Source organism: Henckelia pumila, chromosome 3, assembly GCF_033568475.1.
Source record: "Henckelia pumila isolate YLH828 chromosome 3, ASM3356847v2, whole genome shotgun sequence".
Taxonomy (NCBI): domain Eukaryota; kingdom Viridiplantae; phylum Streptophyta; class Magnoliopsida; order Lamiales; family Gesneriaceae; genus Henckelia; species Henckelia pumila.
Window position 1 is genome coordinate 174,214,410 of NC_133122.1, and position 27,064 is coordinate 174,241,473.

At 34.2% G+C, this 27,064-nt stretch overlaps 4 protein-coding genes and 1 non-coding gene across 5 annotated transcripts; 2 read left to right on the forward strand and 3 right to left on the reverse strand.

Annotated features, from left to right (window-relative positions):
- Positions 1 to 3,338: 3,338 nt before the first annotated feature.
- On the forward strand, positions 3,339 to 4,516 carry LOC140892939 (transcription factor bHLH162-like). Its single transcript, XM_073302003.1, has 3 exons — positions 3,339 to 3,525; positions 3,666 to 4,022; positions 4,127 to 4,516. Exons 1-3 carry the CDS (start codon positions 3,364 to 3,366, stop codon positions 4,313 to 4,315), a joined length of 708 nt encoding a protein of 235 aa, XP_073158104.1. The 5' UTR covers positions 3,339 to 3,363; the 3' UTR covers positions 4,316 to 4,516.
- A 951-nt stretch (positions 4,517 to 5,467) lies between these two features.
- Positions 5,468 to 6,473, reverse strand: LOC140892507 (uncharacterized). The gene has a single exon (XM_073301430.1). The coding sequence runs from the start codon at positions 6,340 to 6,342 to the stop codon at positions 5,818 to 5,820; it is 525 nt and encodes a 174-aa protein (XP_073157531.1). The 5' UTR covers positions 6,343 to 6,473; the 3' UTR covers positions 5,468 to 5,817.
- Positions 6,474 to 9,942: 3,469 nt separating this feature from the next.
- On the forward strand, positions 9,943 to 14,166 carry LOC140891798 (putative ubiquitin-conjugating enzyme E2 38). Its single transcript, XM_073300447.1, has 6 exons — positions 9,943 to 10,077; positions 10,837 to 11,403; positions 11,499 to 11,562; positions 13,084 to 13,223; positions 13,306 to 13,617; positions 13,711 to 14,166. Exons 1-6 carry the CDS (start codon positions 10,012 to 10,014, stop codon positions 13,957 to 13,959), a joined length of 1,398 nt encoding a protein of 465 aa, XP_073156548.1. The 5' UTR covers positions 9,943 to 10,011; the 3' UTR covers positions 13,960 to 14,166.
- A 3,355-nt stretch (positions 14,167 to 17,521) lies between these two features.
- On the reverse strand, positions 17,522 to 24,566 carry LOC140886103 (callose synthase 12). Its single transcript, XM_073292608.1, has 2 exons — positions 19,081 to 24,566; positions 17,522 to 17,823 (listed from the first exon to the last, which is right to left on the reverse strand). Exon 1 carries the CDS (start codon positions 24,406 to 24,408, stop codon positions 19,087 to 19,089), a length of 5,322 nt encoding a protein of 1,773 aa, XP_073148709.1. The 5' UTR covers positions 24,409 to 24,566; the 3' UTR covers positions 17,522 to 17,823; positions 19,081 to 19,086.
- Positions 21,369 to 21,449, reverse strand: LOC140893658 (small nucleolar RNA J33). Its single transcript, XR_012153251.1, has one exon. It is a non-coding gene; the product is annotated as a small nucleolar RNA J33 (small nucleolar RNA).
- Positions 24,567 to 27,064: the final 2,498 nt, after the last annotated feature.

Here is a 27,064-nt window from a genome sequence, read left to right on the forward strand (position 1 = left end):
ATGGAAAAAATATTTTGATGATTTATGTGTCTGGTGGTGATTATACGGGGTATGCACTTCAGGATGATCTTCCAAGCGGCTATCCAAACATGGCTCATGGGATGGTTATACGGGGTATGCACTTCGGGATGAGCTCTGGAGCGGCTATCCAAAGAATGAAAGTTTACGGGCGTAATGTCATATGCTTGTTGTACAACAGAAAACTATAAATAGCTCATTATGACGGTTATCACAATACACATACTTCATCACCCCAAAATGATAAGTTTTTATGTTATTTAAGATGTCATTTCAAGTATCATGATTTTTATATGATTTTAATTGCATATATTTCATCAAGGAACAGAGTAGTAATGTTATGTAATAATGCATGAAGATTATTTTCAAGTTCTTTTTAAGTTAAGTATGAAGATGTCTATATTTAAGTTCCTTGCATTTCATAGTGTTTTGAAGATCATGTTCAATGTTTTTAAGTTTAAAGTATCATGATTTTTAAGTTTAAGTTTTCAAGTTTAAGGTATCATTTTTATGTAAGTTAAAGTCATTTTTAAGTATAAGGTATTTTGAAGATATTATGTTATCGTTATGCATGTTTTAATCTTGTTGAGTCTTTAGACTCACTATATTTGAATGGTGCAGTTGGATTAGCAGCTTTGAATTAAAGGCATTGGTAGATTGGCTGAAGAGTACAAGAGGCGATGACGTTGCATGACACGACAGTTTCGAAGCCCTGATGTTTTTAAGGAAAAGAGATTTTCCTATGTTTATTTTGATTATGTTGTTAAATTATTTTATGATAAGTCTTTAAAGATTCAGATTTTAGTATTTTCATTGTTAGTATTTTAAATGTTGAGTTTTGAGGATTTCAAATGTTTAGTCTTTCAAATATTCATTTCAGTTTGATTTTGTTATGAGGATTTCTCGATTATTTTCAAATGTATTTTATGTAAGTAGTTTGTTTATTTTAACTCACATTTCCCACATCCTTTTAAGAATTTAGTAGTAGGTTTTGACGTGCCGTATTTTAGTTCGTCTTGACTATAGGGTTTCATCCTCGTTTCAAATATTTAGTGCATGTTAGAGACATGAGTTTTATTGTTATCGTTTTAAATTTTAAATTCCATTTTAAAGGTTGATCGAGTTAGTGCGATGCATTCTTTGCACTTTTGAAAAAAATAAAAATAAAATAAAATTAAAATTCCCCCACACTTTTCCGTATTTACATTCTTAAAAATGTATAAAAATACGGAACGTCACAAAAACATTCTGGATACATATGTTTGTACGAGATGTTTGAACATCTCGCTCGGAAGAAAAAAAAAATTGGCAGACATCTCGTACAAAATTTAAATCGAGGATTTTTCTCTCGTTGTAATATAGAATCATCCATACCCACAGCAGTATCAAAAAAAGGAAAGGAATTTTCATCCACACTGTGAGGCCAGTTTCGTGGCAAAATGATTATGGAGAGGAAATATGATATGAATAGCTAGGGGGAAAGGAAGTCTAGATTTGGGTCGTTCGTCGTTAATCTTAACCGTGTAAGTCTTTCAAAAGTCGAGCATTAATAATAATAATAATAGTTACACTTTGTGGGGATTTATATATTATTAATTCGAAAAGTTCTTGCACCGTCCAGTACTGTTGGTGCCTACTGCCTACTCATCATTCATCAAAGCATAAATTGCCAAAAGCGTACAATTCTTGCAATGCTCCCTTTGGTTTGTTGCCGGGGGGAAATTTCGGGTAAGTATTGGACATGGTACACGTGTCGATAGATAATTGGCGGTCAATGTTTCTAATTTTTTTTCATTTTTTTTTATTAATCAATGTTTCTAATTTTGTTCGCTTGACTTGGGTTTTAATGGGTGCTGATATCATTAATTCAAACATAAGAAATCGATATGAAGTCTTGATATCGACTTGATTTGGTCGTGGAGCCGAAATTTGCACAGTGATTCCACAACGTTGGACCACCATTTACTTCAATTCAATTCATGTAAATTGGTTGCTTTAAATTTTTGAAGGTTTGGAGAAAAATGATCATTTCCATTCACCTTCATTATGTTGCATTCTTTAATATTTTGAACCATACTTTCAAATTGGAATATTTTTTAGTCTTTGTAATGTACTTAATTTTGGGATCTTGATCTTATTACTAGACCAAAAGATTCGAACAGTCGTATCTAACATTTAAATCTAAAAGAAAAAGACAAGTTGATTTACAATACTTCCTTTTCATACTATTGCACATATTCTAAACAAGTACACTAGGGTTGTTTTGAATATGCAACAAATTTATGTTCACATGACTTAAAAACAAACAAATAAACAAAAAAATTTATGTTCACATTTTTATAACCAGGCAAGAAGCTTAATAATCATAAAATTGAATAATTTATATTTAGAATTTCAAGTTTTTAAATTGGAAATATATGTATTCTTAAAACAATTTAGTTTCTGAATCACACATTACCTTGTTTACTAGTTCTTGACAGACCTATGTGTGTCAAGTGCGTAGATATACCATATAGCCGAAACCTTTTCGGCTCCTATAGCTTTAAAAAAATAAAATAAAATTGGATACTACTATTAATTAAAGAAATTATATGATTAACCATAAATTTCATTTAAAAAAAACACACCTAACTCATGACCCACCTTAATTAAAGTGTAAAGCATGGACATCATCCTTATCTGAAATCATGATTAATTCAACCAATTAAAATATAATAAAAGTTCAAAAAAGAAAAGAATTAGATAATCTTTTCGAGGTGCTTTCGTGCACACATTGTATGTAAAATTCGTGTTTTTTTATTAAAAAAACGTAAAAAAACGTAAAAAGAAAAAATAAATTGTAAAATTAAAAAATAAAAAATATATAATATTTTCATAAATAAATAGACACTAAAACGCAATAAATACATCAAATTGATAAATAATAAAAATATAACGACTAATTAAGAAAAGATAATGTCATATAAAATGACTAATTTATCTGATAATTTTTGTTTTTTTGTGAATTAAATTAGGATATATATACTCGTAATTTTATATTAAAATTTACCAATTTGAAAATTAATTAATTAAAAAGCCTCTATTATAATAATAAATATATAAATAAATGAACAAAATATATGTTCTCACAAATGGGAAATCTGATGCAATCTCCAACTCGTGGGCTGACGACAAAAAAGATGTCATTTATGAACGTCACAAAATTCCCTGTTGCGAATTTTCAACCAAAATATTGATGTTTTTCTCAACTTTAACAAACATGATTATATATATGCCCCCCTATACTCACAAATATTTTCACCAATTGTTATAATTATTATTATAACATATACCTTTTTTTGGGGTATGATCATAGCAATGGGAAAGACTAAGCTTAGTTCATGTTCTTCCATCCATGGCGTTGCTCCGAAAATCGAAAGGAAAGTTATAGAGAAGAACAGGAGAAATCGAATCAAGATCCTTTACTCCGAGCTCTTTTCTCTTGTTCCCAGCAGTCATGCTTCCAGGGTATTTCCCCCTACCTAGCTAGCTCATTTGCGATTTTTCGTCGAGTTTAATTTCTTGGTGATTTTCATGTGGATTAATCCCTCTACTGTGTGATATGGTGCATGTTTAATTTAATGAATGTGATTGAATGAATATTGCAGGAAGCGTTGGCACTGCCGGATCAGATAGACGAAGCTGCGAAATATATAGAAGAAAAGAAGTTGAAGCTTCAGAATTTGAGGCAAAAGAAGGAATCCCTATCGCGAGCAAACTTTATGAGAACACCTGAATCAAGCTTCACTAGTGATGATCATCAACCAATAATTACATCGACTCCTCTTGTTCAAGTTCAAGATATGGGGCAGAATATGGAGGTGATTCTAGCGAACGGGCTGGCGGATTACTCCATGTTTCTTGCCATTATCCGTGACTTGCTTCATCAAGATGGAGTACTGGAGATAGCAAATGCTAACTTTCTTGTGCATGGGAGCTCAATCATTCATGTTCTCCACGACAAGGTGTCATATATCATATAGTCAAACCCCGGCCATTTTACACGTTTTTTTCGTTCAAATCTCTATTTTATGCATGTTTTCAGGTACCTGACTCGCTGTAAATGCAGGTGGAGAAGCCGAAATCGAGCTATGGAGGGGAAACATCTACAGGAAGGTCGGAGGCCGGATCGATCTGCGAGAGTAGTAGCCGCGAAGTCCCACTAAACGTGTGGGAGACGTATGGCATAGATCCATCCAGTTTTTGGGATTTGGGTAACCAACAAGTACCATTCTGGCAAGCAGCAGGATTTATTTAGGGTCCTTAGTGCATGAGTGAAGCCTTCTGCATGAATAAATACAAAAACAAATTAAGCTCTCTGTATACATGATGATGCATGTAACTTTTTGAGAGATCATCATTCTCTTTCACTAGCATATATGTAATCACAAAACATGATAAGTTTGTTGTAGCATGCATGTAATCTATTCTTTCATATATTATCAAGTTAATTGGACTACTTTATGATCAAGCAAGAATAATTAAATATATACCAATTCATGAATTCTCACCACGTCGAATAAAGGTCTTGAAAGATCATGATCGAGCTAGGTAATTGCAGATATAATCGAAACTTTTAACTTGTCCATTAATTCTTGAAACATATATATCTTGCATTGGCATCAAATGTGTGGAGAGTGGAGAGTGTGGAGTACTGGTTAGCTAGCACAAATATACAAACATTGGCATCATTCTGGTATTACTTAATCTACCAGGAAATGATGATCATATTCATGCATTTGTGAATCACTGAGGTACATATTGATTTCAATTCATTTCTGTGTTTGCACAAAGAATTTTATAGAAGTAGTTAAATTATAAGATGTAATAATGATATCGTAATTGGTGAGAACACAGTTTGATTGTACAATTAATCAACTACCTATAGGATGTTTGATATATGCACAGTAATTAAGATAATAGAATCCTCTTGAAAACTGATAAAATTAAACATCGAAATTTGTAAAATTAATGATTATTTCATGTTGTGAGATTTATACAAAGTTAGCTGTCGAAGATATGTTTTGATATTGGAAGCTAAGACAACTAAAAGAGAATAACAAAGTGTTTCCCACGATGAAACCAAACAGATATTGGTGAAGTTTTGGAAACACATACAGGTCTAAATTATGAGAAATTAACCAAATAGTTGGTAGGTCGGTCCAAGTATTGAATTCTGATTTAGTAGAAAACCAACGAGCAACATTTGTTTACCTTTTGAAGCGAATTGATAATTCAATCAAAACCTCGAACTTTATAATCTCATCTTCAGTAATTTATATTATATTCATATTCGATTAGAAGTTGATTTATTACACGACGCTTGGCTGCCACCATCCCAATATATATCATTATTATATATATACTTTAAGAAGAATCATCAAGAATCCACCTAGCTAGCCACTTTGAATCACCGGAGTGCTTCTTCCTATGAACTAGAGAACAGAGAACTTTTTCGGCTCATCCACATTCATGCCCGAAAGATCACAGAGGAAACGAAATACAAGAAATATTTTACAGTAACTATCGAAGTACATTAATTTTTAGAGTTGCAGTAATCCACAAAGACCTCACAATTTACAAGATCTCGTAATTCTTTGCAAAACAAGTGCTGAAAAAAAGAACAAAGCCAATGCCCCCAAAAAGTAATATAAGTGTGAATCCTGATATACATTCTTGTGAAGTGGAGAAAATAGGAGGTTTAATTTGAGTGTCACCAAAATATATATATGAAGAACAAAATACATAATATATTGTTCTTCAATCAAATTGGTTTTCTTTGTTATTCCTAACAAGGGCAAAGTAGCCAAGAACAGCACAAACAGCAGCCACGATGTTCCCTTCCTTGATCAGCACTCTAAGAACCAACCCAGCAATCTCAGCCGTCAATTTCTTACCCTCCACCACCAAGGTCCTCCTGGGCTTCCCGCAGAAAGCCAAGAGCACGAGCACAGATATCCAAGTCACCAGCGTCGCCGGGACGGCCACGGCCAGCGCCGCCACCATCGAAAGAACCCCGAAAGCCATCCCCAACAGAAGCGACGCGTAAAGAGCCGACAACCCAGTGGAAGAAGCAGCAGCAGCATCCGGTGATTCGGATTCGTACCAATTGAGAACCGACGTCAAGAGGTTCCAAGAAAGGTAAAGTAAAACGGAGTAAACAGAGACAAATAGGCAAACCCATGTTCTTCTTTTGCCGACGAACCTCAGAAGGATTGGCGAATCGGGATTGTCCTGGACAGTTGGTGCTGTGGAGGGATTTTCTCTCATGGAGTTTTCTGCCATAGATCTAAGTCGAAGTTTTTTCCCCTTTGCTTTGCTTTGCTTTGCTTTAATGGGTAGGCTTCAATTTTACGACTGTAGAAAAGATACTGGGGGAGAGAGACTTGTCCACTCTTTCCTTTATTACCTTCCTTCTTCTATTCTTTCTTCTTTTTAAAAAAAGAAAGAAAAGAAAAAGAGTCAAAAGATATTTTGGTCATTTCGTTTAACCCTCGAACCATCGATTATTCGATTCCCATCCCTTGCAGTCGTCGATGATTTCACAGTTAATTTATTACCCCAAAAAACTATGTTAAGTGTTGTAATTGTATTTTAGTTTAGAGATCACACGACAAATGGTAAATTCTATGTTATATTTGGAATATTTTATATATATATATGATTAATAAATTGTATTGTGGCGGATCTCGTCACAATCGAATAATTCTTCTACACTGAAATAATTGTGTGTATTTATGGAACAAGTGTTTCTTAATGTTAATTAAGTCACTTATAAAAAAAAAATTAATTAAGTCACTTTTTAAATTTTACTATATTATTATAGTAAAGAGTCTTTAATTAACTACATTTTAATTAATTGATAAAGTTTGAGATGAATTACAATTATATTCTAATTTAATTCTCAAACAAAATCAAAATTATTAGACAAATTATTATTTTTATTTGGTCTCATCTTTTTTTAGTTATTAGATTTTATCTTATTTATCAAAATGACATTTTGCTATCTTTTTGTATTTTAAATTTTTTTAAATTAGATAGTTATCACTTTTAAATTTTTGAATATCCAATCAATCATGTGAATTCTAAAAATAACATGAAAATCAATTAACATAAAAAAAATTATATATATGCACACATGACGTGCAAGATACGAAAACAACAGGACTTTTCCAAACCAATTGTAAAGATATTTATATTTGAATTAAAATGATTGTAGAGGTACACAAAGAATGAATTTACATCTCACACTTTAAAATTATTATTATTATATATTTTAGTTCTATATTTTCAAATCAAATCGTAGCAAACTCAAAGATATCTTTGATTAATGGAAATTAAAATTTTTCATAATTTTTTATAGTATTTTGTATTTTTTTATGACGTGGGGAACTGTGATTTTTATCCTTCGATGGATACTGGAAGTCTGGATGAACCTTTGTAGTGATGGAATTAATTACTTGCAAATTACGCTAGTCAGATAAAGCGCACTGAGCAAACTCTGTGTGACAGTCTCGTCTCATAAGGTATTGATATGGAAATCGAACTCCTAATTATTTGTTAAGAGTTTGTCTATTACACCAATCAAATACATCTTTGGGAACTCTATACTACTATACTAGGGTTGGACGTTTATTTTCGGGTAACGAGATACCCGAATCGATCCGATCGGGTCGGATAGTTTTTAAAAGTTTGGTTCGGGGGAACTGGAATCCGATATAGTGAATGTTGGGTTGGTGTCGGGTATTTTCTTATATCCAACATATTTTTTATTTTTATTTTTTAAAATGATATGGCCTACACAATAAACCAAATAACTAATATAAGTTCATCTATTTCATTCCTACTTGCCCGACAATCAAATTTCTCATCTCCAATCTCCATAGCCGCTAGAGTTTAAATTTCACTTTATCGCCTTCCCTTTCCACGGGCCACGGCTGGACTCCGATACAACTCGAGTCTGGGCCTCTCGCGAAGAAGTGAATGTATCAATTCGGTTTTGACATCATTTTGGTTGTTTTTAATAAATGGATTTGGTTGTAAATTGTATTTGTGCAAAAATGGTTTTAATTTTCTGGTACCGGATATTTTTGGATCGGATTCGGGTAGTCAAATTGGCAATCCGTCGTGTCGTTTACCCGACTGAACTACCCGAACCCGATGATATCATCAAGCCCGACAAGCATCCCTAGAGGTGGTAAAAATTTTCGAAATCCCGATCTTTTCCGAATCCCATCTCATCCCCGTCCCGAAAAAATTCCAACCCTAAATTTTCCCGACCCGAACTTTCGGGATTTTTTCCATCCCGATTAATATCGGGAGAGGGGTCGGGAATAAAACCTTATCCCTACGGGATTCCCGACCCGTCCCGTCCCAAAATAATATAATAATATATTTTATTAATAACTTTGTTAATATAATAAGCTAAATATTCTTAGGTTTCATCTCATATAACACTTAATTGTGGACTTAATTCGCATAATTTTTATTGTTGGAACGATCAAATTGTAAAATCACAAAATGACATTTTATTTTTGTGTATTTTTTAAAATAAATTAATAATTTAATTAATTCATATTTATAATTATCTAATTAGAACAAATATGTAGAACAAGACTCAAGAGATTAATTTGATAATTTATTTAACTAAATTTATTTAATAATTGTATCCAAACATTTTATTAATAATTATCCGATACATTTTTTTCTTAGCAAAACCTTGAAACATTATCCATAATATTTTAATATTATATGTTTTAAGTTGAATATTTATTTTTATATATGAATATAAGTTTCTATATAGTATATTTAATAACATAATCACATTTTTTTATTTGTTTGAACGAAATTTTGAATATGAAAAAAAAATTCGGGAGTTTCTCTCCCTATCCGACGAGATCTCTAATGTTCGGGATCCCGAATAGTCGGGTCCCAAAATATTTTGGGTACGAGATCGAGAGAAAAAAAAGTTTCTCAATTTTTTTCGGGACGGGAGTTGGGTAAGGGGTTTTACGAGATGGGTTCCGATCCTATTCCACTCATACACATCCCTACAAACCATTCTATATTATTAAGATAGAATGAGTATAGAATAGTATATATATATATATATATATATATATATATATATATATATATATATAATATTCATTTTTTGTTTAGTAAAATATCAAACTTGACTCAATAAATTTATATTTTATCTACGACGACCAGTCGACCATGTTGTGATAAAAATATTTATTTATTTCCTTATAGTTATACTTTTAAATTTTATATCGCTTGTAATCTCTAAAAAATTTACAAAAATTTATGTAAGATAATTTTACGGGATCAATTTTTTTAAACGATCTCAATTTGATTTGATTAATAAAAAAAATAATATTTTTTATGTTACAAATATTACTTTTATTGTAAATATGAATCGAATTCGTTTCACGAAAATCATAAGATTGTCTCATATAAAATCTACTTATAAAACTTATTATAAAAAAGATTTTTTTTTTCAAAATTTGTATTTTAATAACATGATCTCTATATTGTTTACATAAAAATTAATTTAACAACAAAAATTTCGTGCCAATATACTCTTATTTAATATTTATATCATGTTTTATTGAAAAAAATATATTTATCATGTATTCGATCAATTTGTTTTTTTCAAAAAGAGATTGAAGGTCGAGAAATCAATAAACAATGTAATAATATAGAAATATAACGACGTTGGAGACCCAGTTTCTGAAAAGGCCGGAACTCGTATCAGCCGTTGGATCTGAAAAGTAAATGATACGGAGCGCGGGACCCACTTTCACTCTTGACCAGAAATTTCTCTCTCTAGAGTCAGCCTGTGTGTGGAAATAATTTACATACATACGTTATTGCCTTTCCCCAAGCTGTATTGCACAGTCTCGACTCTCTTAAACCTCGGGTTTTCGTTTCCGGAATTGGGGGAATTTCATGGAGATTGATTCCGATCTTCTGCCGTCCGACGACTCCATTCCCATGGACTCTAAAAGCGACGAGGTAAGAAGGGAGAGGATTTTTCTTGTTCGATTTTTAGGTTATTTATTTGATCAAAAGTATGTTTTGAATTCGAGTGATAAATTTCAGCGCTAGGATTTACGATCGGAGATATTTATCGGAAGTTAAACGTTGGCTGAAACCTTAAATTTACATTTTAGCCTCCCCTCCCAGGCCAGGACGGAGTCGGAAGTTTGAACGAAATTAAGTAAAAAAATATTATCAGGAATTTTGTTTGTTATCCTTTTGAGGACGGTTTTATTTGTTTTTATGTGGACTTGGACATACTGATACAAAAACTTGATCATAAACCCCTCTTATTTTGGAATGGTTGATGGCTTTTGTGGTGGTTGATTTACGCTCGTCACCGATGTTGTACCTAAGTAAGATGCAAGATGACTTGAAACTGGATTCCTCCGAGGCAAATGTCTTTATATCTTCTGACTAATCATATGGTTTTAGGCGGAGTTTCGTTGCTGAATTAGTTGACTGTAATAATGTATGCAGAGGACATAGATTCTCTGGTTACGAAGCCATTAATTTGATCATCGGAAACGACTTTTAATATTGATAGTGAATGAGAGCTCGCCGTCTATATCTGCTTCCCTGCTTGTGTGGATTTTTATCACGATGTTGGATTACTTAGATTCATTTTTTTTTCCTTGTGCACTTGATTTGGTTTCTACACAATTGAACTGCTTGTTGATTTATTATTAAGCTTCTCTTTTGCGTGGTTTAATTTCGCAATTTGAATCTTTCCAGGTGTTTGTAGAGAAGAATGTCGTTAATTCTACTAGCATAGATGCATCAGTATCTGAATCTCCCAATTCAGAGACTTTTAATGAGTCGGATATATTAAATCTGGAGGATGAGAATGAGGGTGATCTGGATGATGAAGATGATGCATTTATCGATGATTGTGACATTTCGGAATATGGTAGTGACGAAAATTATTTTTATGAGGACAATGATGATGATGACTACTCAAGTATGCAGGCACAATTCGACAACGTGGATATACCTCCTGGAGTGGAGGCATCGGTTACTTGGTTGAAGGACAGCACATTGAGTTCCAATGCTCCTACACGATCTGGTTCTGCCAGCTCTTCTGTTTGTGCGGCAGCATCTGTTCCAGTTCCTTTGAATGGCAAATGTGAAGCCACTGTTTCAAGCAATTCATCACTGTGTACAGAATCTAGCTCTAATGGAAAAGAGAAAAAAGTCAATGAGGTTGATATTTTGATAAAGTATGAAGCTTTCAAGCAATTTGATGTTGTTGATGATTATTCAGACCATCACTATGGCAATGCGCGCAGCCAAGAACAGGAGGTAACTTTTTTTGCAGTTTGTATTTGTGCATGCAACACTCTTTAATGTCTCATAATATATTTATTCTGCCTTTAATGTCTTTCTTATCTCGTCAGCCATCCAAGGCATGGAGTAAGAAAATCCAAGGGGAATGGAAAATTTTGGAGAAGGATTTACCAGGTACGACTACTAATACTTGTGGTTCCTAATATCAGAATGTTTTGAGATTGGGTACTATTAGTCCTACTAGTATATGCATTCAGTTTCTTAAACCACTCATACATGTAAGTGCATGGAAGTGTGAACTCGAATCATACAAAGTTGAACTTTTGCATTTTATGCCTTAATTCATGGATTTGCTAGGATCTTACGATCCTGAATCCTATATTCATCTTCAATCCCATCCTAGAATTCTTAAAACGATTGTACCTGGAATGTTGATGTTGACAGCTTGATTTCATTTCCACGGAATATTAACACTTTGCTTTAGTGTGTTGTGGGGTGGGGTATTTAACTAGTGTATTTCCTAATATGTGCATGTCATTTCTCTGAAATTATTCACCATTCTATCCAAATACCGTCTATGCGATTTTATCCTTTCAAAACAATACTACAGTTAAAATCAGAAAATGTTTCTTGTTCTTGTTATTTAGTGGTGAGGCTTAATCACTTCCCTCTAAGAGATCCTGGGAGGATTTGGAGAGGTATTCTAAAGTTTCTAGCTCTACATGTGTAAGATTAAGAGGTTGATTTCTTTTTGTCTACATCTTGCATCATCTAGTACAGTAGTTGATTTCTTTTATGCAAGAAGCTATTCCCATCACCATAACCAGATTATTTGAGTAGGCATGAATTCCTGGTTTGTTTCTATGAACGAGTTAATGAAAGGCCAAAAACTGTTAAAATTAATAAATACCTATGTAGCATGGGTACCGCAGAAAAAAAAAATTGGAGTATCGGGTACGGGTACGACAGGGGTACGGTCGGATACGGTCAAACCCGTGTCGTTGACCATTTTTAAGTTTGACCGGTTGGATACGGTCTGGGTACGGCTTGGGTACGGCGTGGGTACGGCCCGGGTTTGTTTTTGGGTACGTTTGGACTAAATTACAAATAATTTAAAGTTTTGAGGGTTCAATTGAAAAATAATAAATTTATTAAGACTTCTTAATAAATATATTAATTTTAATTGGGCTTAAAAAGCCCTATCTCAGTCCGTTACTTCTCCATTCTCTATTCCTTACTGCTCGCTCCCCATTCTTTCATTTTGTTTGCTTCTCATCATCGATCATCACCAACACCACTTCTGAACTGTTCCGCCGCACGCCGCCACCTCAGCTGCCCTATCTCTAGGATTTTTAATTCTTTATATTATATATATATATTTATTATTTATTTTTTAATCTTAGCCGTATCCTAGCCGTATCGTGTTCTATATTTTAAAAATTTCCCGTATCGCCGTATCGTATCCGATCAGATACCAGTACCCGTATCTATGCAACATAGATAAATACAGACTGAATATAAACTGCTACTGTTGGTTGAGGGATATTTTTTTTAAAGAGAGAGTAGTTATATTCTCAAAGTATTTCCATGCTATTTGTGCTTATGTCAAATTTTTCTCTACTCTATCATTATCTAAATTCTTGCATCTTTGATGGTTTAATTGACTTCATTCTTGTTTCCCTTCCCTTTTTGCAGATACAATATTTGTAAGAGTTTATGAATCAAGGATGGATCTTTTGAGGGCTGTCATTACAGGACCACAAGGCACTCCCTACCATGATGGTCTTTTTGTTTTTGATGTTCTGTTCCCTCCCTCGTATCCTGATGTACCACCAGTACGTCTTTCAGTATCTTTATTTTGGGAACAAATATAGTTTGTTTATTTATTTGTTCATCTGTTATTTTGTTGCTTTGTAGATGGTTTACTATTATTCTGGTGGCTTGCGGCTAAACCCAAACTTGTATGATTGTGGGAAAGTGTGCCTCAGTCTGCTGAACACTTGGACTGGTAAAGCAACCGAAAAGTGGCAGCCGAAGTCATCCACCATGTTGCAGGTATTGGTGTCTATTCAGGCTCTTATTCTGAACGCAAAGCCCTTCTTTAACGAGCCTGGATACGACACCCAGTATGTTGGCCAAGAAGGAGAGAGAAAATCCAATTCATATAACGAGGATGTATTCATTCTGTCATTGAAGACAATGATTTACACTCTTAGAAGGCCACCAAAGGTACAAACTATGATCTTCAACTCTGTTCTTTCTTTTTGGACATATAATGTTGTCATCATACTCGCTATCTGACAAATCTTTTCGCCCTTGTAGCATTTTGAGGATCTTGTGTCTGGCCATTTTCGTTCCCATGCCCATGCTATTCTATCAGCATGCAGAGCATATATGAATGGTGCTTTGGTCGGTTCCTTGGTCAATGGAAGCGTCCCAGGTGGAACTGCAACTCAGGACATAGGATCGCCTGGTTTTAAGGAAGCGGTTGGAAGGATGTTAAACGGTCTCATTTCAAACTTCACGAGGTATGGCGCCCAGGACTGTGAGCAGTTTCGCCTCCAACAGTAAGTTTTTGCCATGGGATAAGAGTCTGGGCGTACATTTTGACTCGTCACGATATTTTCCAGCATTTTGGTACATAGCAATGTCTTTAGTTGTGGATAACTTAGTTTTTATTGACAGGCATAATACCATGAAAGTGTCTACTTTATAGCTGAAATGCCAAACATTCACGTGTCTTATTATTTAATGTTATTGGTTCCGGTTACTAAATGATTCCGGTTCCGGCTTCTTATTTAAACGCTCCTGGCTTTGGTTACCAACGATGCTAATTCCGGTTTAAATCGTTTCCATATCAACTCTACTTCGGATGGATTAAACCGATTTCGGTTTCCATATCCATTTTTGAGACACGATTCTGGTCTCTGTTCCATTAAAAAAAAAAAAAAAAAGTTGATCCCGAAGGGGATTTCGTTTCACATGAGTCAGAGGCTCATTGGCTCATGCGAAGGTTAAATCGAGGGATGTGCACGAGCGGCAGGAACCTGAAGGTGAAAGCAATATGACTCAACCTCTCCATAATATTTCAGCAGGGATTATGCTTCACACGAGAATCGAACCCGCAACGCTAGAAATCTGTTCCATGATTCTTGGAACCGTGGTTAAGTCTACACCCAATGACGATTTCCCTCTTTAACAGAAAGAACCAACGAAATTGAAATTGAAACCAAAATGAAAATTAATTTTCTATTTCAAAAAAAAATATGTAAATTAATTTCCGATTCTAAAAACTTTAAGTTTATAGGTAGCCATATTTTTTTTAACTTAAAAGTTCTGTCTTGAGTGTTAATAAAACAGAAATGTTCACAACAATATGATCATTAAATAAATTATACATACACCTCTAAAAAAAAAAATGTTCTTTACACTTCAAAAAGTGTTAATCACACTCCAGATTTTATTTGTGTTGTACTAGTTAACAAAATTACTCTTGTTTATGACTTTCTAAATACATATAAAATCTTGTTTGACCTTCAAACATATATTTTGCATTCATTATAAAAATTATTATGTTTAAATCATTCATATTTTTATTCTAGATATAATCGAACAATAAAATTTTAACAATTCACGTGTAAAAATATTTATATATTTATGTTTTATCTTGAATTTTACAAAATATTATAAAATTTTGGTTAAATCAAATTAAATATTAACTATTATCTAAATTATATAATTTGATTCGGTTATATCATGATTATCTCCATTATTAATTTCAAGAATATATATTATCTTATTTAAATTTATTAAATATTTGAAAATTTGACCAAAAAATAGATTGAAGTTCCCAAAAGATATTTTTTTATTTTTATTTTTTTTCAAAAATAAGTATTCGGTTGCCTTTATTTATTGAAATATTTACTTAATTTTATTACATAGAAATAAATTATTCTAATTATTATATTTTAATTATTTTATTTTTTGGTTTCCACTTTCCAAATCAAGTGATTACACAATATTATATAATTTATACTGAAACTAATATTACAAATTCACGATATATTTATAAAAAAATAAAAATAAATATTATATTCTACATTTTGAATATACTATATTATTATTAAAAAATTATATTAGTACTTTTATAAGTAAATAAATTATCGAGTCATATATATAAACAAATTTAATTAAAATGTATAAATTTTTTTATAACTATATCAATATTTAAAAATTCATTTAAATTTTAATATTATTGTTATAATATAAAAAAAATTTAAAAAAATTCTCCAAATGCAGTCAATACGATGATTATATTTATAACCGGCTTACTATATAAATTTTTTTCTATTTTGAAAATTAGTTTTAAAATTTTCTCTAAAATTAATTGATTGCTTATTTATTTGTTTATTAATTATACAAGAAATTTTATATTATGAATGTTTTTAAATTTTAGAATGATTTGAAAAGTTACCAAACAATAAGGATAATATTGTCAATATATGTAATAAAAATTTAAAGTAGAGTGTGAATAATATTTTTTGAAGTATAAATAACACTTTCCAAAAAAATTACACGTATAGTTAGCATCATCATTTTTTCCTTAATTATCTGAATTTAAAAGAATAAGGGTAGATTTCAATTTAACATATGGATAATAACCCAATGACAGATCTAATATCCCATGATTTGCCACGTCAACAATATATAATTAATTACACCTATGTGTAAAAATACGAACCGTTGGATGCATGATTTGAATATTACTATAGCAGTTGGTGAAACTATAGTTTAATTGCCATTAACATATTATTTTACCAAATACACAAACGAGTGAAATTATGATAAATTATAAGAATTTCTTCTCTTTTTTTTTTTTTTTGGTTTTTTTGAAACTCGAACTAAATGATAAGTAAAACTGTAAAAATCCACTGATAAAGAAATTAAAAATATTAAAAGCGAGGTACAAAAAATATATAAAGCCGTCGTGTGAACTTAGAAAATTAAAATATTATCCTAAGCAACCACCGATCCCATCTTTCTTCCAATGCCGTACCTACGAATTTTAGGGCCTGAGTCGAACTTAAAATTTGAGCCCCTCAAATAAATATTTTAATTATTAAAATTATTAAAGAGGGTCTTTTTTACACTAAAATACAAAGTACAATAGACTTAAGTATAAAATGAACATACAATGTTAAAAAACTATATAATGTATAAATAATAATGAAAATTATATATTTGTTTTGGGCTCTCCTGGACCTCTTGGGCCTGTTTTGGAAAAAAAATACAATAATTAAAATATTTTTGGGTCATATACAATAATAACACTATTATATATATTTTTTGGGCCCTCTCTTGGACCTGGGCCTGAGGCGGTGGACTCACTCGCCTCATGCTAGGTCCGGACCTGCTTTCTTCATACAAAATATAGATAATATGGGCATAAAGCAGGACTGGGGGAAAAAAATCCAACCCAAAATGCATGCAAAAAGTAAATGACAACTCGATTTACAGGGCGAATAGAATATTATACTGAGAGCCTACATATGCACACAAACAAATCTTTCATGTATAAATGGAACAAGTACAAATTCCCAATTATTATGCCCTTATCCAACTTATATAAATAAGCTAAAACTCCCTATAACAAGGAAATGGGACCGAGTAATTAGCAAACAATATTGATTACATATCCTATTTAGGTAGTGTTGCACCACCTATGTCTGCACAAATGGAACAAGCACACGGTCAATTCTACGTGTCAACTAGAAAATGAACATAGCTAAAGATATTTACCAAACCGAACCTAATAAAAATAAGATACAGGTAATATATTTAAGATTTGGGAACCATAACAAGCGATCAACATATCACTAGTTAGAACTTAGAAGTCCAAAAAAAAAAAAAAAAGTTAGAATCGCAAGTTCACCAAAATTAGCATCAAGAAGTCCATAGAATACATTCTAAATTTTACAAATGATGGCATGGCACACCACACTAATACGAGAGCACCGTCAATGGAAAGAGAGAAGCTCATGGATCACACGTGAGCCCTAGTAAAAGATCTGGCCATTAAATTTCAAGATTCGAGCTAGCGCAGTCGTGGAGTTTGCAAGAAAAACGCCATAACTAGAGAAATTTTTACACTATATTAACTCGGATAGAATGGACACAAATTCGTATCATACAAAACTTCGGCAACTGAAGGTAAATAACGAAGCTATAAACGTGAAAAGAATTGGCCAACCATGATATCAAGTGACCACCGAGAAAAAAGAAAGAAAGAAAACCTATCAGAATCTTCTTTCCCCTTGGCCGTTTAAAAGACCGTTTTTGAAGCAAACACTGCCACGATCCACTACTATAAACTCTTCACAAGAATACAAACATAGAACCTCGAACTCCAAACCTTTATGCCACAAAACATTAAACCTGCAAACACGATAAATATCAACTATGCATCAAAAGGAGTGTTATCGTTTGTGCATCATCCATAAAGACAACGCGAAGAACTAAAAAGAATATATAAATAATTAAATATATCTTGAAGTTTGTCCCCCCAAATTATAAATATCAGTGACCAAAGCAGAATCTCGTCACACCAATAATTGCACCCAAAAGTTATCTCCAAACTATGAAAATCTGCAAATATAGCAGAATTTCATCGCTCCACATAATTGCACTCAACACCAGACCAGACTGATACAGTTCTGGGCACCAGAGAGACTACTCTGCGGTCCAGTTAATAGTCATGTACATCCCAGTTTTATTTGCATTTCCACAAGTGTTGTATAATTTGTGATTTGACTTCTTTAATCTTTCATATTCTTCCAGTAGTTGAAGTTTAATTTCAGGCTAGAACAAGAAGAATACATATATGCTCAATCACCAAGATCGAATAACTAGACTTTGAATTTCTAATTTTACCCTTCTTAATAATTAATAAAATAAAGCAAATTCCCACTGTTTATTACACATGATGACATTAAATTATTTAGGAATATCTATGAAACGAACGTACAACGGAAAAATGCAAACCAAACTCAGTAAGCATTCCTTTGGATTCAGAAAATATAAGTGAATTCACAAGATTAGCAAACTGAAAGATCAAATACATAACAAGCAGCATCTACTAACAAGTGCTTGTTTACGGTTCAAGAACAGCCACAACATGTTAGTTTAGAACTAACATCTGGAAAAAAAAATAACTTCAAAATCAGGTAACAGAGGCAGGTACTCTGCCTTGATAGGACCATCCCATAAAAGCTACTCTGCCTTGATATAAATTGGTGCACACAAACTGCATACTCTCATAAATTCTGAAGCCATGATCACATGATATCAATTTAAAATATATATTTCTCAAGTAACTTAATACATTCTTCCCTTTATTCAAATGTCAAGGGACATTCATAGATCCACTGAAATGTGAAAGAACTATCATATTACAATCAAAATTCGCCCATATTGACCAAAAACGCAAAAAGGTACCAGCACGTGTATTGGAGTTGCAAAAAATACAACCATGTTCGAATCTAAAACGAGCATATCGATACACGACACTGCCACCACCAACCAGAAAAGAAATGGCCGATTTTGTTGAGAGATAAAATCAAGAGCGAAAATGGAGAAATCTAAATTTCAAATCATCACATACTGTACATGGTTAAATACAAAATAATAAAGTACCTTCAATCACAGATCAGCCTTCGGTTTTTTTCCTGCCACGATCTGAGATATGTGAAGGCCCCTGCTAAATGCTTGATTGAAAAGAATCTTAGTTTGCATATTTTGGAATCCAGGCAACCATGATAAAAGAGCCACAGGAGCCATCACAATGACTCCAAACATTATGTCATACAAGCGAGCTAACGAAACAACAACCTGCCAGAGCACTGTTTTCTCCAAAAAGGGTCTTAGGACCTGCGCGATCGATATAAATGCCCACCCAGTGGGGACAAAAGCCAGTAAACTTGTAAAGATATCAATAAATTTGAACTGAGTGAACTCCAGCAAGCCAACTATCACAACTATCACAAGAATGATAACAAGGAACTGCACCAAACGATAGTAGACGTGTTCCTTTGCAGCATATTTGTCACGAGCATATGCTACTACCATATAAAGTACAAGAGCCACAACCACATAGATCCATGAAAGCAAGTAAACAGCAATGCTCTTGCTTCCAGCAGCAATACCCAACTGATACACAATCCCAAACTGAAAGAAGAAGAATCGGAGGTCCAAAATAATTTCCAGTACCTTTCCCCACAAACCAGTTGTCCTTAAATGATCTTGCTCTTCATCCCACCACTTTTCCCAGCTCTGTTCAGGTTTCGTGAACACGCCACCACTGTACCATATCCAGTTCATAAACTCATCGAAATCATACACAGTTTTCAACCAATCAAAACCCGAAGGGTTGAAAATGAAAGGACCCAAAATCCAGGACACGACTAAAAACCAACTGGAAATTGTCAATGCTATGTACACAAAAGTGCCTGTAGCTACGGGGCTGTAGGAAGCATACACCGTAAGTATCAAACCAAGTTCAATAGCCTTCACAAAATGACTTCGGGCATACAATCTATAATTCTCGGCAAAACTCTTATGCTGCACCACAAAACCTCGCCCTGTTGCTCGGTATTTTGCACCACCATGCAGAACGGTCCTTCCAAAGTAATGACCACGGGTTCCCATGGAGAATGTATAGAATATTGAAGAGAGCTGGAGCTGCATGGTAATAAAGTCCCAGAGAGCATTTAGAAAGCCAAATTCAAGTGAACTTTGCACAACCATTGGCAAGGCAGTAAATAGACCAAGTTGGATTATGAATTGCTGGTTCAATATTGTACCAAGTGCTTTATTATCATCGGCATTATTTGCTAATGCAGAACCTTCTACTCCACTCAACGCAAGATAAAGCCGGCCCCACAAAAAGGCATACACGGTAAGAAGAATCATCATGGTATTGAAGAAAAAGCCAACAGTAGTATAAAAGAACGAGAGCATTCTAAAGAAGTCCAGCCTGTGACCCAATCTGTACACATCTCGGCTCAGAATTTGCTCACCATTTCCACTGGCAACCTTAGCTTCAAACATAGAAATTTGATTTAGCCCAACATCCCTTCCCTTTCCTACTTGGATATATTCATGGTGAGTAACATTTCCGCCTCGCAACGTGCAATTGAATCCAGCAAAAATATCCTCACTGATATTAATCACTCTGGAAGCTTTGCTTATCCCTCCTCGAGTCAAAAACCAAAACCTGTCAAACACATCAGGATGCCCATAATGCATCCGAATTTTTAAGGGATTAGCTAAAACCCGCTGCCCCAAGGTGACAAAACTCATTTCCTGAGCAGACATAAACCAAGCAAGTGACGATACAGAACCTGTAAAAATATGTTCTCGAACTCCCAAGATGGTAGGTTTCCGGATACCATAGTAGCGAGTAAATTCCTCCAAAAGGTTCCGGATCTTTAAAGCCTCTTCAAAATAGTTGTCCTGGTTCATGTCAATGGTCTGAACTGCATCTCCCCTGGTGAAGATAATGGCATGATTCTGATTCTCCGGTTTACCCTCTCCAAGCTTCACTGGACCAGGTAACTTGACACGATATATCTCAACTTCTCTTTGCAACTTCTGGTCAAATTTAACCAGGACGGAGTAATAATCTTTCTCATCCCTTCCTGACACAACCTCATCAACATAGGCAACACGAAGTGCTTCGTTACTTTTCATCAGGTATAGAATCTCCTCAGCATGGGGATCCTTTTTGGCCTTTTGAGAACCATAAATCTGACATGCTACCACATAAGTGTATTTCATCAAAGCAGTCCCACGCTCATGACCTTTGAACAACATGCTGACTGAACTATTAGCTCGGCTCAAACTTCTCGAGGAGGGTGACCTTTCCGAGCTTAAACTGCCCACATTGTTACTATGCCTCATAGAACCAAGTTGTTGAGATCCTTCTCTCATGTCCACCTCAGAAGCAGAATCTAGAAAAGCCAGCATTTCAAGGGCTCTATAATAGTACATCATTCCCCTCACAGTGCGAGTCAATGTCTGGCCTCTATATGATGCCCAAAGTCGAAGATCTCTCAACCTATCTGTCCACAATTCTTTTTCACTTACCATCCCTTCTCGCCGCATCCTCTCCAAGAAATTTCTCCAATCATCGGCATAGATGGTCTTCAAGTAGAAAAGGGTGGAAATCCCGTCTTCATTCTCAGTTCGAAGGTTTTCCTTGCTGTATAGTACCTCCTCACTGTAATATGGAGTCATTACACTGAAGGCCATCATTTTCTCAACTTGTGGAGCATGGGGCATGTTCATGAACAAGGAATTGCTGAAGAAGGCAATTCGGCGTCTTGCCTCAAGATTTTCAGGCACTTTTTGCATTGAATCCCGAGATGTCAGAATGGTGTGCAACCGCCGAACTCTACGATAGAATTTATCATTGCTTGCACTCGGTAACTCAACAGCATTTTGAAAAAGTAATCTATCATTAGACGTTGTTCCTTGAGGAGCCAGACCATCTTCCTTCAGCTGGTCATTGCTTCTCTTCTCTTTCAGGAAATCTCTAATTGCAGTCTCATAAAGTGCCTGAAGAGAATTCACCACCTTATCGGCATCTTTATTAGGCTTGAGTACAAGACCTAAAAGATGTACAACCTTCTCATGGATACTGTGGAGTGCTGTCATGTTGTAATTTTTCGTGAATTTCTCCAGCCGAATCCACTCATCAATTTCTTGAAAAAAGATTCTGATTATTGAACGCTCCTCAGAATCATTTTTAACAATGGCCAGCAAAAAGTGCCTCAAGCTGTCATAAGATTCGATAACTGCACATCGCCGATACTCGGTCTTGCATATCTTATACCAAAGCCACCGATCAGGCGCATCTACCAACTCTTTAGCCTGGCTGAGAGCAAGCAACAGCTCATTACACAGAAGTAAGCATGGCCACTGAATCACTCGAGTTTCCCAGTTACATTTAGGATCCTTGTCATCATTTTGAGGCAGCTCTAATAGCTCCACCTCATGGTCAGAGACAATGTCTTCCTCCCTGAATATATTAATTATTTCATTCCAAATCAAGGCAAATTTGTAAGCCTCCACCTGGTTGGATTCTAGCTTTTTGAAGGGCCGGCCTAACCCGTATCTCAGTTTCAACCGGTGGATGGCATCTTTGATTTTGCTGCTAAACGTTCCCCTGGCATTCAAAAGCTGCTCTTCAGGCATCAGATTAAACTGAATAGCACTAGCGAAGAACTGAAACCTCAACCTCAACTGCTGCATGTTACGAATCTCACCCAAGTGATCAAACAACCCAACCGCTGCGCCAACAAATGATGAGTAAATCGAATACCAAATCTGTATATCCATGAGGTAGATCAAAACAACTGGGAGCCACAACAGCCCCACAGCAAATCGGTTACTGTTACCAAAGAACTCATGCCACTCATAATTAATATTTTTGAGATTTAACAATGTCTTTGTGGGAGCAATCAAAGGCTTAATCTGCATGAAGTAACTGAAAGCAAATTTTGTTGCAAGCACTACAATCCAGAAAAGAGTGTATTTTATATTGTCCACAAGACCTTCCCTAAGGCCCCGACCCACGAAAGTCTTGCTCTGGAACCACCAGGACAACAAATAAAATATCTTCCAATTTGTATTCTCCAAAAAATTTCTAATCCACGGAAGAACAAACAAGGCCAAGGCTAACAGCTCTGGGGCAATAAAAACCACAACCACCTCAAGAAAATTTACAATCCTGCTTTTTGCAGCAGATGTCCAACCCCTATCAGCATTTCTCTTGCTCAAAATCCTTCCGTAAAACACACCAAACACCAAAATCCAGGCAGCTGCAACCAAACTTTTCAAAACCATCCTAACTCCCAAAGATTTAGTTTCCCTCGTCACCAGACTATATTGCATTCCAGCATCTAGCACCGACTGCAAGAACCTCAATGCACTCCACGTGAAAAACACAGTCAAGCATCTGACCTGAACTCCTGGATCCTTCAGTGCCTGCCATGGAAGATTGGGGCCCTCCCATGCCACAATGATAGATGCTTGGAGAAACAGAATCAACATAATCCATAACTTATCAAAACTCCGAAACAGATTCCAAAACGATCTCTGCTCAACAAACCCAGTCTTCCCCACTTTCTTCCCCTTATGCCCCCTAACAAAGAAATTACTCCCGAGGTCAATGGGCCACTTAAGCTTCTCAAAACACCGCTTACTCCAGAAATACTCATTTATATCATCATAATTCCTCCAAGCAGAGTGCGGAGCCGTACCGTTCCTACTATTATCCACCTCGGCTTTGATTGTATCGTAAATTGGCTTCACAACTTTATTCAAATAGGCATTCTCTCCAGAAACAGACGGCAAAAAAGGCCTCCCAGTGTTCTCATCAATGTAATCCTCCAAGATTTTGTTCAATTCCATAGCCATGTTATGAAATATATAACAAATGCATTCCGGGACAAAACGTATATTAGCAGACTCCCCCCAGATAAGCAAATAAAGAGAAACATACAACAGTTCACGGCGGTGATCCCCGGAGGCGTTGCGAGAGGAATCAGAGAGCCAGATGTTGGACTTGAGGTTGAGGTAAGAGCACCAGCTAGTGTAATTTTTCAAGAGCCTGCGTCGGAAGCGGCGGAGGACGGCAGGGTCAAGAGTATCAATGTTGTCCGGAGGCGGAGAGAGGCGCATCTGAGCATTGGACAGGTGGAGCACGAGATGCTCCCTCTGGTTATTGACATTTGAAGCTTGGAAACCGAAGAAGAGCGCGAGCCAGTCAAGGAGGTCATAGTGCGGCTCCCACGTTGAGAAAGGCGGTCTTCTCAGGTCACCGACGGCCCGAAGCGCCGCCGCCGCGGCCCGAACCTCCGGGAAACGGAGCGAAGGGTGGTCGTCGAGGAGATTGTGAATCGGGATGATGTTGTATACGTCTTCGTTCTTGGCAGAGGGTCGCTGCGGCCGTTGATTCATCGTCGCATTCGGATAGATCTGAGAATTCCGAGGGTTTTTTCCAAAGTCTTTGGGTTTATATTATTATTATGTATATTATTGTTTTCGTGAGCGCACAATCCAAATTTGGGATTCAATCTATCGACTTGTTTTCAAATAACAATGGCGGACGGGACATATATGATATATGTATGTGCTCTCATTCAAAGAAATGCCTTTTCTTTTTCTTTTTCTTTTTCTCTTTTTTTTAAGCTCACTCGGTCTTTGCTTTTAAATGGTCAACAAACAAAATTTACTATATTTCTTTTTATATATGTATATAATAATGAATATTCGACGATTATTAATTCGGAATCCCGGATTTTGGTACTGTTCGGGTTGTGATATCCCTATTCCTTATTTGGGTTACGGTATACACAGATCTCGAACTTGATAAACTTGTACAAATCTTGATAGAATTTCTCCAAAAGTTCCTTTACTTGGTAGATATTTTTAGCAATACTTGTGTATATAAGATTCTAAATTGCAGTATGCAATGCTAAGAATAGACATGATTTTTGTATGGAAAAGAAAGTTTTCGATTTTGGAGATTTATGGTTCGTGGTTAGTTATTTGTTTATTAGCTCTTCCCTTGTTTTTTTAGTAAAAAGTTTTCCGTCGTTTTCGTCAAAAAAAAAATTCATTTGTTACAAAATTTGATTACAACGAATGAAATATATATATATAAAAAATGATAAGTTTTATTAATATATGAGCATGGGCATCACTTGCCCCTCTTGAATATTTTTGTGAACGTACCTTTAGTTTTTAAAAATCATACACATAAATTATTATTATAAATCATTAAAATATTGTTCAAAATTCTATACCATTAACCAACAAATCATGTTTGAAGAGTGACAATAATTTTTTTTCTTCAACATTAAATTAATTCATCTTTGTTGTTACTCCAACCAAAGTCTTCATCAATCAATCGAACAGAAAATGAATATTTGAATGATAGTGTAATTTTTTTTTTTTTTTTGGTATCATGTCGGATATAGTTAGTACTAATTATTTTCGAAAAATTTCATGTCATAAGATACATTCTTAGTTAGATCTGAAATTAAAAATATTATTTATATTTTTTTATTATTTTTTATTTTTTGTTATTGGTGATTATATATAATCATGTATATATCTATTACTATATAATAAATCAAGAGGGTACTATAATAACAACTTTTGATATATTTATGTGAGCTTCTATATTTATCCTTATCAACTATCATTAATCCAAATCTACCCTTAATAAATACAATTAATTTTATATATTATCAATTAATTTTCTAATAACTTGGTCAATTTATATTTTTCTATTTTAAAATAAAAATCAATTTATTTTCAATCAGTTTTCATCTCACAAAATATAATATTTTAAAATATAAACAATATATACAAACGTATTATGTGTGCAAAGATGTTAGTGTATATACATACGTGTGTGTTCTCTTTTAAAATTTTCCCCTGGATAAAATTTTAGATCTGCCCCTGTATATGAGAATCGAGACAGTATGAACAAATGGAGCTCACCATATCGAGTTGATGGAGAGTGTGATAGTGCTCCGTACATTTTGCATTATGCTAAATTTTAATCCTACCATCTATGTAATTCTAAAATTATACACACACATATACATATATATATTGTATAGTAGTTGCAATTTTGATGTGATGAACACTATCATATAAGTGCATGCAAGAATATAATTATTTTTAGCCAACTTATATAATAATAATTTAACATAATAGCCTGCAAACAATGTTAATCGTGTAAGTCGCATAAACTTGGTTCGATCAAGAAATCGTTGATAATTAGTATGAATAATTAAGCTTATGTCATTTTTACTTCACCGATTCAGACGCCTAGTACTGCGCTGGCAATATCATATTGGCCACACGGTGATTAACTGATTATAGTCACTGGTTTTAACTTTTAAGCCCTCTAAGCTACAATCATTTAAATATTTAAATGAATCTTAGACGTGTAATTTAATTTAAGAGTCAAAACTGTGAATGCAAATTATGTAGGGAAAAGAACGCGTGGATTGTTAAAAGGAAAATGCTGGTTTTACGCGTTTGGATGGAAGCGTGATTCCCATTATCCACTAAAATCTAAATCGCTTGTCAATGAAATATTAATGAAATTTAGGTAGTGTTTGGGAGAGCTTCTAAGAAGCACTTCTCAATTTTTCGTTAACAAAATTTCATAAGATTTTAAAGTTTTGTTAACAGAAAAAATGAGAAGCGCTTCTACGAAATTCTCCCAAACACTACTTTAATTTCACTCGACTTTATTGGTAACTCCAAATTTTATAATCTTGTTGGTTAAGTTAGGGAATTTTTTTTTTCTTACACGTTTCTCTCTGTTTGATTTTGGTTTTTATTGTTGTGAGATTTCGGTTTTAGCATGTTATCATTGTTTTTTTTATGGTAATTTTAGTTATTTTTTTGATTTAGCATTAACATGAAATCAATGTAGTATTGATATAACATTGTATTTAACAGTGCTACATCAGCAATCTACATAAAAAATGACTAAAATTACCAAAATAAATAAATAAAAATTTATAGGGATAAAATTGAGGTCTGATAATTTTATGATATCAAAAAGTTGCAGTTTCCTTGAGTTAATAAT

Coding starts and splice junctions, on each gene's coding strand:
- LOC140892939 (XM_073302003.1), top strand. CDS start 3,364: ATGATCATAGCAATGGGAAAGACTAAGCTTAGTTCATGTTCTTCCATC. Junction 3,526..3,665: donor CCAGCAGTCATGCTTCCAGG/GTATTTCCCCCT, acceptor TGAATATTGCAG/GAAGCGTTGGCACTGCCGGA. Junction 4,023..4,126: donor TTCATGTTCTCCACGACAAG/GTGTCATATATC, acceptor CTGTAAATGCAG/GTGGAGAAGCCGAAATCGAG.
- LOC140891798 (XM_073300447.1), top strand. CDS start 10,012: ATGGAGATTGATTCCGATCTTCTGCCGTCCGACGACTCCATTCCCATG. Junction 11,404..11,498: donor CGCGCAGCCAAGAACAGGAG/GTAACTTTTTTT, acceptor TTATCTCGTCAG/CCATCCAAGGCATGGAGTAA. Junction 13,618..13,710: donor CTCTTAGAAGGCCACCAAAG/GTACAAACTATG, acceptor TCGCCCTTGTAG/CATTTTGAGGATCTTGTGTC.
- LOC140886103 (XM_073292608.1), bottom strand. CDS start 24,408: ATGAATCAACGGCCGCAGCGACCCTCTGCCAAGAACGAAGACGTATAC.
- LOC140892507 (XM_073301430.1), bottom strand. CDS start 6,342: ATGGCAGAAAACTCCATGAGAGAAAATCCCTCCACAGCACCAACTGTC.